We start from the raw sequence: 14,673 nt of genomic DNA on the forward strand, positions 1-14,673 counted from the left end.
ATCTAAAGGTCAAAGGGCAGGCTGGGTACTTTTCATTGGGGTTGTTGTGGCAGTGACACCTTGGAGTTCTGTTCCTGGGAGTCAAAAGTAAAGAAGAAGCTTTTTTGAAATACTGTACTTTAACATGATGATTGTTGTTGTTTTTTGTTTTTTTCTGCTGTCATCTGATAAATGTGTCATCGTGCTGGGGGAGAAGAGACTTTCCCAATGCTAAAGTAAAAAGGCCAAAACATGAGGGGAAAACCCACATGATGAACGGTGGAAATTTAGTCTGCCACTTAAAATTGAGTTCTCTTAAAATTGCTTTTCTGTCTTTATACGTCTACAAGTTTTTGGTACTAGATCCTTGAGAATCCACAGTTGGAGCTCTTGAATACGGGGACCCATTGCTAAGTTTGTACTGCGCATCCTGCCCTTCCCACAGAGGCCAACAGATACCTGCATAATGACATATCAGCCCACATACAGACCAACAGGGGGGAGTGTGATGCCATTTCTTAACCTGTCATCTCAGAGGAGAAGAAGAGTTAAAAAAAAAAAGTAAATTAAAAACCATTTTACAGGATGTTGTCTACAGCTTTGTCATTTCTGCAGTTCATTCTGTTTATCCAATGAAGAGCCAGTGTTAAAAAGAAATGTTTTATTTGGCAGCAGCAGGATAAGGTATGGACAGTAGCACTTTGTGCATCAATATAATTTATAAAAACCAAGTATCACTTAAATTTACACAAAGCTGTTCACATTACTATCTGCATCAAACAACTGAGGCATAGCCATCGGTAAACCTGAACACCCTGGAAATGAGCCTAAGCAACATGGATTAACTGCTCACATTATTGGTAGGGTCTGATAAAACCGTCTTAAAGTAATTTGATTTGAGTGCTGAACATTGTTTTTAGTAGAGAGTTGTGCTCAATAGTCAAAAAGCACAAAAAAAACAAAAAACCCTGAAGTATAAACTGGTGCTGTGTTCAGAACAAAATCAGTGGTGTATAAAACAAACATCCCCACAGAAACACCATTCACCCTGGAACATCAGCAGGTGACTCTTAATTAAGGCCGTCATTACATAATTGTTTTACACAGTGCTTGGTAACAGCGATGTTTAAGGCGAGCACCCGACATTCAGTCTCTCTGAAGCTCAACAACACCAGAGGTGTTCATTGGTCAGTCAATACAGGACCGTCAGTGATAGGTCAGTGGAACACCAGGGGCTGATGGGTCATTTGTCCTTCCTCGCCTCTGGTTCATCTGTTGGTGGTGTTGATGGTGGCGGTGATGGCGTCGCCGTCAGCGGTTTCATCTGTAGATCCACTTTGGCTCGGCGGTGTTTCTGGACCAGGTTGCCACCAGCAAACCCCAGGGCGCCGCCTCCCAGGGCGGCAGCTACCCCTGCAGCTTTAAAGCCAGCCAGCAGGCCAAGTGGGCCTCCTAATACACCGCCCAGCAGCGCCCCGGCAACCGGCAACACCGCCAACTTGTAGCCAACTGCCTGGAGAGACAGGAAAAAGAGATATGTTCTAGTTTAATTTAACACCGCTGCAGACACGCAGACACACACACGCAGACACACACGCAGACACACACGCAGACACACACACACACACACACCCCCCCCTACCTTTCTTTGGTGGCATTAGTACTTTGTGGCTTCAAGACAGCGATAGAGTTTGGATGCGTCTTTCATGATCACACATCAACTCACAGAAGAAGGGAGATATTAGAAAATAAATACACAAACAGCCTTGCGTATGTAAATGTAAACCGTCACTTCCACCTTCCACGGCTGCATCAAAGCGTTTTCATTATCTCCATTTAGGAAAAAAACAATCAGAGAGATGTGGGCTGTGTGTGTTATTACAGCTGTTATCATCAGAGTGGAAGGTGCTCTTTGCTGATGGCAATTAATGACTGATTCCCTGACCAACCTCACACTCACACACACACACACACGCGGACACTCACTTGATTAACACTTCACCATTAAATTAATCTAGTTCAAAAGCTGGCATCGCTTGTCCCCACCCCTGTGGCAGTTGAGGGAATGTTAATTTCATCTGAGCTGAGTTAAAAGGAGTCTGGGTGCAGGTGTGGAGGGTGGAGGAAGCGTGGGTGTCGTGTGTGACTATGAGTCTGTGTCTGTGTGTAATGCCGTTTGACCTGATGACAGATTACAAGCTTTCAAATGCGTTAAAACATCTGACGTCCTTCGCACCCGCCTTATCTCTCCACAACCTCCTCTAATGTGCGGCCCACTCCATCTACCCGTGACCTTACAGAGAGGTCAGCTTTCGTTTAGTTTATTTGGGTCAATTTAATTTTAAAGAAACTGCTTAAAAAGAATGCTTTATTGAAAAAAAGTTTAAAGGTCAGTGTGTCCTGACTGTTAACAGCACAGGGTTTTTGTTTAATCAGTCTGTATGCACAGACCCTGATGTAGAGCTCAAATAATTTACAGAGATGTTTTTGTTTGCTTTTTACTTGGTTGATTCACAATTTAAAGTCCACTTTAAGGTAGAAAATCTTAATAAAATAATAAATTTTGCCTGATTTCTTCCAAAAGATGCTTTTGCTGCTAATCGAATATCCCTGATTGTACTGCTAAAACAGTACAATCAGCCTGGTCTGGGTAATTTAATGACAATTTTCATACATTTTTAAAACATTTCATACACAGACTCATTAGCTAACTGAAAAATGATAAAATTATGAAAACAAGATGCCTGTCAATATTGTTCTGACCCTTTATTTAAACTCAACTACTCTGCAGATTACTGAGTAGTGTTAGCTGTGCTAGAGAGGCTGATATAATACATTTTTTTTCTACGTCATGATCTCAAAAAAAGAAATTTACCCTGACTGTATTTTGGTGCTGGCAGAAAACTCAAAAGCAAGCAGATAGTCCTAAAGGAAGCAAAAGAGGAAAGCAGATGACAGAGGGCTGTTTTTTTTAGTTATGTAAGCATTTACAGGTGTGACTGTGTGTCATCACCATCTCTGAGTGTTTGTAATTACAGTCCAATTACTCCACAGTGAGCTCAAACAAAGACAAACATGGACGGCTTCTTAGATTTCTCAAACTAAATGTAAAGTCAGGAAAATCTGTACCGAAAAGCACGATTGTTCATTTTCATCGTGCGCGTGCGCGTGCGCGTGCATGTGTTTGCCATTTGACAAAAACAGGTGATTCATTCTGGGTATTACACACAAACCTTTCGACATTTCAAGTGTGTGATACGTGTGAAGGGCACTGAGTCGTCTGCTGACTTACACTCAGCGCAGAGCAGTGTAAGGGCGTGCTAAGCTAAAGGCAGTGCTGCTCCTGGAAAACTATTAAACAATCATTTAAACCTCTTCTCAGTGCTACACACACACACACACACACGTGCAAACATACAAACAAACTTCTCTTCTTGTCTCTTGTCGCCCCTCTTATCCCGCCTCTCTCCATCCCTCTCCTCTCTCTATTTCCTTAATTGCAGCTTTCCTCCGTATTCGAACAGATCAATAGGGACAAACGCTGTGGAATGGCTGGGAGGCAAAGTGCCATCGATCTCCCCATCTCCCAAACACATGCACACACATCAGATTATCAGCACACACACATTAATACACACCTTCCCCAGGCTCTTGGTCCCCTCCTCCACGTTGGCAGCGGCTGTGTTGACGTTGTCCTCTATGCTGTCAATCTTCTCCTGCTGGGACTGATGCGCAGGGGTTAGACACACACAACACGTATTAACACACACTCATATGCTAGCAAGCAGATTCACTTACAAACACGCGCACACAGACACACGTGTAAGCACAATTGTTGTGCAGATATTTTTTTACCCATCCAAATTCTGCTCCGCAGGACAAGTTAACAACAGAGGGGTGTGTTTGGAGGCTGCAGGTATATTCAAGGGAGATTTCAGTGAGGGTGGGGGTCATATGGTGTGTGCGTGTGTGTGGCATTGTGTAGATCTCATGAAATATTCAGAGTGGCAGCTGTCTCTCTCCATGTGAGGGTTGGATGGACACAGTGACCAAATAACAACCGGAGCATTTTTCTTCCTCAAAACGGTTTCTTTCTTTCTCTTTCTTTCATTCTCGCGAACTAAAAATCCGCTTCTCTTATGAATACCCGCGTGAAAGCTTCCTGTTATTTTGTGATGGTTTTCGGAGATTTTAAACCTGTAACCCTAGACTTAGAGATCGTGTGTTAGATTTTTCACATTTTCATTTTCTGCACCATTCTTCTTTCCAGCTTAAAAGCTGCAGTGGCACAGAGAATTGGGATAAAATGAGCGGCAACAACCAATTATTATAATTACTCTGATTAATCAAAAATTTGCAGATTTGGCTTTTACTAATAATTTAACCAGTAAAATGTCAGAAAAAAGTGGGAAAAAAAGCTTTAGCTCCTTTTTTAGCTCCACCAAAAGTGCCAAAGCCCAAAACTGTTAATGTAACTCTCCCATTAAAAGTGATCATGACCCACTGTTCACTTTTATTTTAAAAGAAAAATATCCTAATATAACCAGATATAATAACAGCACTCACAAAAGAAAGAATCTTGACTAGAATAGTTATTTGACGTTAACCATGTTCTGACTGTGTTCATGAGTTTTGGTGAATGTTTAAAAGATCCTCGTAGCTGTTAGTTTATAACATTTAACACCAGTAATTCCAAAACAATCAGACAGCTCTATTATTATAATACTGTAATGGGAATTAATTTCATGCCGTGTTTCTGCCTCAGTACAGACACAGAAACATACAGATAAGCCTGAAGGCGCCCCAACATCGGAACAGACACAAACATGACGCATGTACAGACACAACCACACACTCACACTCACTCAGTATTTCCACTGTGGCTGAGTGCTGGAATATTACTCCCCTAACGGCTCCTTTCACCCTTGAGACACCACAACATGTCTATGCTCTTTCTGCCACACCCCCTCCCCGTGCCTCTTTGTGTTTTTTCAGCCTAGCTACATCTTTACCCGCCCTCCTCTTCACTGTTAATCTCTCCTTCACTCAGCCTCCCTCCATCCCTAAGGATAAGACTGATAATCTGAGCCGTCTGTTCTCCACCTGCTCCGATGTATCCCTTGTTTCCCCTCCTCTCTCCTCCCCCTGTGAAAACCTGCCCCCCCCCTTTCTCCCTGCTTCACTCTCACTCATCTACTTCTGAATCTCTCCTCCGCTGAAGGGCCTCTGGGGCCCCAGCACTACTCCGGAGCTGCTCTGTGTAAGCTTGTCTCAGTGGGGCCTTACCAAGCAACGCAAGCGAGCACGCGCACACAGACACACACAGGTCAAATACACACCACCCACCTCCTGGAGGTGCTCAGACCTCTATCACATTGTTTTTGTTCACAGGGGTGGCTGTGCACACATGTAGACAAAGAAATGCAGAGCTGAGCGTTTGTACTCACATGGACGAGGATAGAAAACTCTGTCACCAAACCGCTCAGCTCCTTCAGATCCTGAAAGGGGGAGAAAAATAAATAAATTAAAATGCTGTATTGATTTGTTTGAGGTGCTTATCGTACAAATCTACAGCTACAAAGTGTCCAGACTGTCAGTGAATGGGATTCATAACTGCATTAACGAGACTGACTAATTAGGATGTGCTATAGATCTAAATGTGTCTGCAGGAACAGATATCATGGCATACATGTGAAATAAATCATGAATTTAAATTTAGCTGTGTGAGTTTCAGGGTTCTCGTACCATGCTGATAACTATGACATGTCGCCTGTGAAAAAAAACGCCCGCTGTGTTGCTTTTAAAGTCTTTTTCCAGGTGAGAGTTCATGCATACGAGAAACCCCTCACCCTCGCTTCTCTATCAGCACACTAAAAAGGACCACAGAACACCACCCAGTCAGTAGCAGCGACTGTGGATACAGCAACAAATGTAAGGCATAGTTTTGTTGGTTTGCTATTATCCTATTAGGCCTAAAAAAGAAGAAAAAAAAAAAAAGAGAGATTGAAATTGCATGCCTGAAACAATAAATCGACTTCTTTGTTTGCTATGAGATCACAGCAAAGAAATAAGTCAAAACTTGTAGGATAAAAACACCCCACCATAACAGACAAATGATTTTTTTATTTATAATCAACACACAGGCTTAAAGCACGACATTTGTGAATATTCCCAAGGACTTCCTTCATTCATACATACATACATACAGCTTACCTAACAATTAGAACATATCTGACTATGACTGGCAGACTAAAGCTTGTTCCAGACGTGCATACCTCTTCCAGGTTATCCCAGGACTCAGCTGCTCTCTGATCAGGAGGGATTTCTGGGAGCTGGACCTGGCTTTGCCTGCCAAATCCTGGTACGTCGCTCGTATTGTCATCAGTGTGGCAGCTACTGGATGCACAGCTGGATGAATGAGTGGCAGGTGGTGACGCTGGAGCGGGCTGAGGCTCGGGGTTAGAGTGCAAACGGAGGAAGTCCTGTGCGGCGGCTGACGCCCTGTCTCTGACCGGCTTGATGAGTGCTTCCAGAGCGTCGGCGTCTTCAGCACGGACCCGCGTGCACAGCTTCTCCATCTCTCTCATGTTGGCTCTCAGCTGCTGCAGAGGCGCAGAAGAAGAGAACATTTTTCAGTTTGAATGACAGTGAGTGGTATGAATGTGAGGGAGAAGGGACACTTGGACGGCCAGAAGGACAAGCAAACCTGTGGTTAAATACAGCCGTCACTGCCAAAACAAAAACATGCAAGAAAAAAAATAAAAAATAAAAAAAAAAATAGAAAATGTGACGAGGCAGACGTGGCATAACAAATCCAAAATCTCCAATCTGGAAATAGTAACATCTCAAATCATCTCAATATCAAACATACATTTTCCCTCTGGCATGCAGACACTCCAGTTGTAAAGACTGTTTGGATGAGAGTTGTGAAATTTCTTTCTTCCCTCATTTAATGGAACTAGATGGCATTCACTCTGTGTTCAAAGCACAAAACATGATCGGGTGACATTTTAAAAAAAAAAATTAAAATAAATAAATAAAACACACTACTTTCTTTCTGCTGTCTACATCCGCCAGCTAAAGGAAGCTCACAGCTACCTGACATTATAGCTCAGCCGATGGGGAGTCCTTAACGTTTACATTAAATCCTGTCACCCTGTCAAGAGCACAAGCACGTCATCATCAGTAGATGCACTGTGATACGTCTGCAGGGTGTAGTTCAGTAACAATTAAAATGGTTCTTGGTCACAATGTTAAGTTTTCTGAGCAACCAGGTCATGATTTATATCACCCAAAAAGAGCACTTTGCTCTGACTGCAGGTTTACTTGTGGTTCCCAGAATATTTAAAAGAGGGGGGGCAGAGCCTTCAGTTTTCAGGCCCCCTTTCTGTGAAACCAGCTTCCAGTTTGGATTTGGGAGACAGACAAACTCTCTACTTTTAAGATGATACAGCATATAGTTAGGGCTGGATCATGTGACTCTGAATCCTCTCTTAATTACATTGATGGGGGCTTCCCACGATGAATGTTTCTTGTTGACGCACATTTTTCACTCATTATGCGTTTACACACCACTATGGTTACTTTGTCCTGTCCCCCTCCCCTTATCCCGAACCAGTGGCAACAGCTGGCCGCCCCTGCCTGAGCCATCCCTCTGTCGCCACAGCACCTGCTCATAAGGGGTCATATGTTAGTTCTCTGTATTATGGTAGGGTCTTTACCTTACAATATAAAGCACCTTGAAGCAACCGTTGTTGTGAGTTGACATTATATAATTAAAAGTGAATTGAATTCAATGATTTCTGTGAAGAAACATGCTTCTGATGAGATTTTTAAACTTTTTTTTTTCCTTTGGTGCTTTGAGCAGGTGCCTTACAGTTCACTATATTCAACTCACAGCTAAAACAATCATATATTCCATCACTGAAACCAATTCTGCCCAAAAACATATAACATAACCGTTCACACAATAGGAAACAAAATGATTTTTACTTTACACATAACATCAGTTGAATTCAAGAGAAAACACAAGTTCTTGTTCATTTAGCAATTGGCTAAATGAACTTCTTTGGCAATACAACACACACATATTCAGTGTGTTGTATTGCCAAAATGATGTGAACTAGAGTATTATGCAAAGGTTTTGAGCCTTCATATTTTACTTCCAAGCAATCAGACTGTCCTGTTATTTTTTAAAGTCATCTTGAACAATAGTTCACCAGACTTTGTGAAGGTCATTCAAAGGTTGTCTTTGGACTGATTTTACTCCGTTTCAGTCGTGTTCTTGTACCTGTCGATTATCACTGATTACCACTCAGTGTGTTAATAGACCTCTCTGCATTGAATCATATTTGTTATTAATCTCTGTCTCTCTTCCACAGCATGTCCTTTATCCCGTCTTCCTCCCTCATCCCAACCAGTCGCGGCAGATGGCCGCCCCTCCCTGAGCCTGGTTCTGCTGGAGGTTTCTTCCTGTTAAAAGGGAGTTTTTCCTTCCCACTGTTACCAAAGTGCTTGCTCATAGGAATGTCATATGATTGTTGGGTTTTTCACTTTATGTATTATTGTAGGGTCTACCTTGCAATAAAAAGCACCTTGAGGCAACTGTAGTTGTGATTTGGCGCTATATAAATAAAACTGAATTAAATGTTTGTTTCTTAAACCACTTAGCACTGACCACCGAGTAATTCAAGCATAGCAAGGCCCCAAACTCAAGAGATTAACTAGTGTTGTGTTTACACATAAATTAACTAAGTTGTCTGTTAATTTAATTGGATAGAAAAGCAAACATCACATCACTATCAGTCACGGACTGGCCTCCCCAGAACCCGCACCTCAACCTTATTGGAGCAGTGTGGGATCACCTTGACAGAGAATGGAAGAAAAGGCAGACAACACCCAAAGAAGAGCTTTGAATGAGAAGAAATCTGGCTAAGAGAGTTCAGGCTATGTTGAAGAATAAAGGTTGTCATACAAAGTATTAACGTTCAAGCTTGTTAGAACTGTACAAACTCTGATATGCCTCAGATTCTGTATTTCTATGTACGCTTTCATGTATTTCAATACATTGTTGCACCCATATTGTTTTTGTTTTTTTTCCTACCAGAATATAAAAGAAGAGTGGTGCAAGCTTTAGATATGAGGCTGAGGAACATCGCAGCGATCATCCCTCCAGGCAGCAGCATGACCTGGGTTCACAGGTTTTTGTCTTTTGTTTTGTTGTCAGAGATGTGCCAATAACACATTCTGCTAATTACATGACATGAATATGCATATCCTTGTTCACAGAAGCAAAAAAAAAAAAACCAACACACTAAAGGTCATGTGCCTTTTAGCCTGCAAATTAACTGTGACTGTATGTAGTTCAAACACAAATGCCGCAAATAAAAACAGTACAGACTCTGCTCTCCTGTGTTAAAGTGTTTGCAGTAGCTCGTGTGGCAAAAGTGGGGCTACTGAGGTCTGTCTGCAATCTTCTCTTGGGAGTTAGCTTGGTGCTAGGCTAGCTAGAGAGTATGTTATGGTGATGGGTGGGAAAACAGGCTTTTTTCCAAACAGATAAAATAAATCAACATAAGCATGCAGTGCCAATGATCAAAATAGGAACTCTGAATGACATAAACCAACCTATTTTCCTATGTTTGAACATTAAGCACACAGACAAACATCTAAAGCAGGGCAGACAAACTCCTACTCTGGATTTACACCATGAAGACATGGGAAAGCACTCTGTGTGGACCCCTGAGGGTTCGCCAGGTAATGGTGAGAGGATAGATGTGTGCCTGTTTGGAGTTATTTCACCTTCAGAGACATGGTGGCTTCTAGGCAACAACATCCCCTGAGGCATTTCACACTCACTATGTGAACAAGTTCACACACATGCGGACACAACACAAGAAAGATGGATTCTAGGTTTAGCAGCAGCTCTTTTCTTGTCCTGATTTAGTAAATTTATATAGATAACGCGGTTTCCAAAAGTACGTGTTTGTGTATATGTACACATGCTGTTAATTCCAGCTGAACAGATTTCGTTGCTATTGATTTGCTCAACAGGAGGCAATTTTCTTGTCATCAACATCATGCAGCGTAGCTGGTGACATAGAGAGGGAGACTTCAGTCTCAAAAGTGGTTTCTGCTGTTGGATACTTCACTGTCAAATCACCTCCATCACAACTGTAAAACAATAAATAAAAAAAAAAAAAAAATACTGGCAGTGGCCAGTGGTACCCCTCAGCCTCCTAGTACACTGAAGGTATGAATTCCAAAACCCCACGTCCCCTCGTTCTCAAGGTATTGCATTCACAAGACTTTCAGAAAACTTGACCTCTCACCTTCAACCTTCAGATCAAGGTCACCGAGATTCAAAGTCATCCTACATTGCTTCGCTCTCGAGTTATCACATTCATAAACTTGGGTGTCTGTGTTGCCTGCCTGCCTGCCAGCCCGCCCAGCAGAGTTATAACAATACTCCATCAACCCTATCTGCTGAGGAAGAGCAAAAGGTGTGCCTGAAAGTAGCTGGACCTTATGTTGAGTACTTGTCTCTGCGAAGCTGCTGTTTTTCTGTTGCTCAGTGACTTATTTCACACAAATCAGTATTCGTTTTAATATACTGGCACGCTTCAAAAGGCATCTGTTTGAGTCACAGATCATTTCAAACAGGCTTGATAACGATGACTGACACATTTCTCCTTCATTCAGACGTCACAACAAATGCTGCCTGTTTAAACACTGGATAAAGACACTGGTTGCTGCCCTTTTACTCTGTCTTTACTTCGATCTTCAAACTGGAACAACATGACAGGCACAGATCAGAAACATCAAGATCCGATATTTAAAGAGGTCATGGGGTGCACATTTTGGAGACAAAAAAAATATAATACGCAGAGTCATGCTTGTTCAGGAATTTCAATAGGCGGTGAGTCATGTCATCCTCTAAACAATTGTCACATTCACTAAACAAACACATACACACAAACACGCCTCTGCTTTTCTATTTACTTCACAGGTTATCACTTCATACCTGAACAGTTCTGCTGGCATTAATATGCTCCTGATGAAGGCGATCCCATTGCTGGGTATGCTGGTACTGTGAAAGAAACTAGGAGTTATTTATCTGAAGGCTGGAAGTAAGAGTTTGAAAGTGAGGTTGTGATCCTGTGTGCAGCCAGATTTGAGCCGTCACCTTCAGTATGTTGTTATGGTGTTTCTGCAGTCTCTCCAGGTCTGTGGGCAGAGCCACTTTAATGAACTTGTGGATCGGTGCCTCCAGGCGCCTCAGTGTCAGCTTGTTGCCTTCCTCTGCCATGTGTCCCGCTGACTGCCCACAGCCAACACTACTGCGTAACTTTGACAAGACACCTGCTCAGCTTTATCTCGCTGCGCCCACAGATACTGTAAATACCAGCAGAGTATTTTAATATACAAAATTAATAAACTCAGCAGCACATGTAAGTCTGAAAAAACTGCCACCTCAAAAGGCCAGCGTCCGGCGGCATAACCAGACAGTTTGCACAAGTGTGGCCATGATCAGACCATTACTTACACTGGGGTGTGACAGAAAATCATATTTAACTATCCTTTTTTTAAAAAACAAAACAAAACAAAAAAACAGGCCAAACTGTTGTACACCAAATAGTTAAGCTTAAGTCATTAACGTTTTGCATTTGTTTATGAAAACAGACATGTACAAGCCATTCCCCTCTGTGTATCAAAGTATTCTAGATTCAAATGTGAGGCCATCTGTCTGACAGATAAAGCCTGGCCCTAATTGGTTCATGCAGCAAGACAATGACCCCAAGCACAGCAGCAAATCCACAACAGAACAGCTAAGAATGACAACAATCAAGCTGAGGCAACAGCTCAAAGTTAACCTCAACCTGATTGAAATTCTGTGGTGGAATCTTGGATCTACAAGCTACTGGATCAAATGGTGTACTCAGTTTTCCACAGGACTGCATAACAGAAGTGTTTACACAGTCAAAATGTTTTTAAGTACAGTAAATACTGTCATTAAAAAAAAAAAAAATGGCAAAAAATAAATAAATGATAGAAACAAAGCAAACAAAAAACAGTGACAGTTACTAGATAAAACTCCAGTTTTTCGTGTATATTAATGTTTAAACTATCATTTGAAGACATGTATTTGGGCTTTGGTGAGGATAACTAGCTTGCAGCTTTGTATTCACACTGTACTGTAGATGTTTATAATAAAACTGATATATGTATAATTCAAGCATATCAAAGGCACTAAATCAAGTGACGAACCAATGGCATGCCTTCAGAAAACAGACAACTTAGCAAATAACCAATTTTAAATTAAACATTTTAAAATTGGTTAAACATTTTTACTGGCAGCCTGTCCCAAAAATACACAATTTGTTCTCGTTTTAGTCGAATCTAGGGCTGTTCGATATAACGATATATATCGGATGACGAAACGTCTATCGTTTCATTTTATGCTATTGTTTATTTCGTGGTGTCACAAAATAAACTGTTTACGGCAATATTTTTTTTTCATCGTTTTGATGGTCACTGTAGTGGCTATATTAATTTCTTAAAGTTCTCTCTTTCTCTTATATTTAATATAACCACACTACAGACGGACAAGCGCCTGTTTTTATGCTTTATGGTTAGCAACAACGACGGTAACACCATCGCGTGTCCGCTTGTTTATGTTCCACACAAACCTTTCACAATAAAGCTCAAGATCCTGTTAAGAATTTTCAAAATAAACTGAATCACGTGAAAGAGCAGATTATTTACGGATGAGAAGTAAAAAAAAAAAAAGAGCCGCCAGGTGCTAAAAAATAAACCTTAGACTCAAACGTTAGAACAGCCTTTTCCCCGCAGCACGCCGTGTAATAAATACTCACAAAGAAAACGGCGGGTGTTACAACTTATGGCTAAAAAATGTATCGTTTCATGCATCTGTTAAAACACTCGACTCCAGCTACATGACGCGCAGCTGTTAACACTTCCCGCAAGACAAGCTGCACGAGATTCACAGAATTTACAGAAAATGTTACATATCGTTATCGGGACGATAGAATTCTTATATCCGGATATGAGATTTTGGTCATATCGCACAGCCCTAGTCGAATCCATGAGAAAAAATAAAAAATCCAATGTTCACACAGTTTGACAGGCATAAAATAGTGTGTTCGCACCAACATGGTGATTCCCAACAGCCATTAGGTAAAAACTTGGAATATTTCGGCATAGTGAGCAGTGTATCCTGAGAAAGAAATAAATGAAATTGGTCCTTTAGTTGAGTCACCAACTGTTCACTGAAGCCTCATTAGAAATGGTCTCAGTGGAAGGGTGGCTGTCAAGAAGCCTTTCATACGGAATAGAAATATGGTGAAAAAGGGCAAATTACACAAAAACCAATTTGGGAAAATAAAACATGTATGGAAAAGGGCAAATTACACAAAAACCAATTTGGGAAAATAAAACATGCATGCATGCATGCATGCATGCATGCATGCATGCATGCATGTATGTATATTTGCAACAGGTGTAATGGACTCATGAATACAAATTTCAAGGGAGACAATCATGAGTGTCTACATTCATCTGTAAAACACACTGGAGGCTCTGTCATGGTTTGGGGCTTGGGATATCTTTAAAAAAAGAAAAAAGAAAAAAAAAAACCTAAAAAAAAGCCATAGGTAATTAATTTTTCAGCAATGACATTAATCCCAAATACAATGTCAGATTCTCCAAAAGCATACCAGAATAGAAAAAGCACAATGGAACAGTCAGTCCTGGATTTTCTCCCCAGAGGCCCACATACAAGTGGCTCAAAACTTTTGCACAGCAATATAACTCTTATTAGCAGTTCATACCAAAACAAACAAACAAAAACAAGAACAAGAACAAAAACACCAGGTTATTTTACTTGTTGTTTCGTTTGTTCCAGCGTTAATGGCAATTAACTTCGGAGTGACGTAAAGTGTTTGATGACGCCTTCTACTGTTCCCTTCAGTCCACATTTCGAGGCCACGTCGCACGAACTGTCCCTGAACAGAAAGTGAAATCACTCAGTTTGGCTAATGACAGCAGACTGGCCCAGCAGGTAACGCTAAATTAATCCATTAGTGTCACTAGCTAACTGCTGAGGACGTCAAGAGCTTTGTGAACGGCAGAAAACTTCCCAGACGGAGTTACTAGCTAATTCAGTAACTTCACCCGGATACAGGGAGCTATCAGCCCGCTGCTGAAAACATAAACTCACAGGGCGCACATCGACACTTACCAGTAAAAAGACAACTCGACAAAGTCATTTACACTCGCTAATGACTACTGCGAGCCTCCATATTGTGAAGAAAAACTTAAACGTTCAGACAACAACTCGCTGCCTCTTCGGACAGAGGTGTTGTTTATAAACAGCTCCCAGTACGTCCGCGAATAGTTTCCGACCACAATCAGCAGCCGCAGAACATAATGTTCCTCATCACTACCCCGTGATCCCTGTTCTGATAGCGAATCAGTGACATGTTTCTAAAATAATACTCCCGCTGACGGTAGTGTTTATTTCCCCCATCTGTCACATTTTATTGCTTCAGGAAAATGACTGTTTACCATCTGTTCTTCATCTAAAAAAAATTAAAAGATTTGCACACTCAATTTCTTACATTAAAAAATTTAGGATGCAGTAGCCACTAGTTTCACCCTGCCCTCCAAAAAGCC

The 14,673-nt window shown here is 41.4% G+C and overlaps 1 protein-coding gene across 3 annotated transcripts; it reads right to left on the bottom strand.

The window, feature by feature from the left end:
* Window positions 1-625: 625 nt before the first annotated feature.
* On the bottom strand, window positions 626-14,418 carry stx17 (syntaxin 17). Of its 3 annotated transcripts, XM_085292206.1 has the most exons (8): window positions 14,240-14,418; window positions 13,883-14,003; window positions 11,165-11,373; window positions 11,003-11,068; window positions 6,255-6,581; window positions 5,427-5,477; window positions 3,618-3,704; window positions 626-1,492 (listed from the first exon to the last, which is right to left on the bottom strand). In XM_085292206.1, exons 3-8 carry the CDS (start codon window positions 11,285-11,287, stop codon window positions 1,223-1,225), a joined length of 924 nt encoding a protein of 307 aa, XP_085148332.1. In that variant the 5' UTR covers window positions 11,288-11,373; window positions 13,883-14,003; window positions 14,240-14,418; the 3' UTR covers window positions 626-1,222. The 3 variants fall into 3 exon arrangements, with proteins under 3 accessions (XP_085148332.1, XP_085148333.1, XP_085148334.1); XM_085292207.1 differs by lacking the exon at window positions 13,883-14,003; XM_085292208.1 differs by lacking the exons at window positions 13,883-14,003; window positions 14,240-14,418 and adding an exon at window positions 13,716-13,845.
* Between the last annotated feature and the right edge of the window lie 255 nt (window positions 14,419-14,673).

The sequence above is a fragment of the Mchenga conophoros genome, linkage group LG11 (genome assembly GCF_057382185.1).
Source record: "Mchenga conophoros isolate Kocher_MC1m ecotype Shallow Benthic linkage group LG11, M_conophoros_male_GT1.1, whole genome shotgun sequence".
In the NCBI taxonomy this organism is placed as follows: Eukaryota; Metazoa; Chordata; class Actinopteri; order Cichliformes; family Cichlidae; genus Mchenga; species Mchenga conophoros.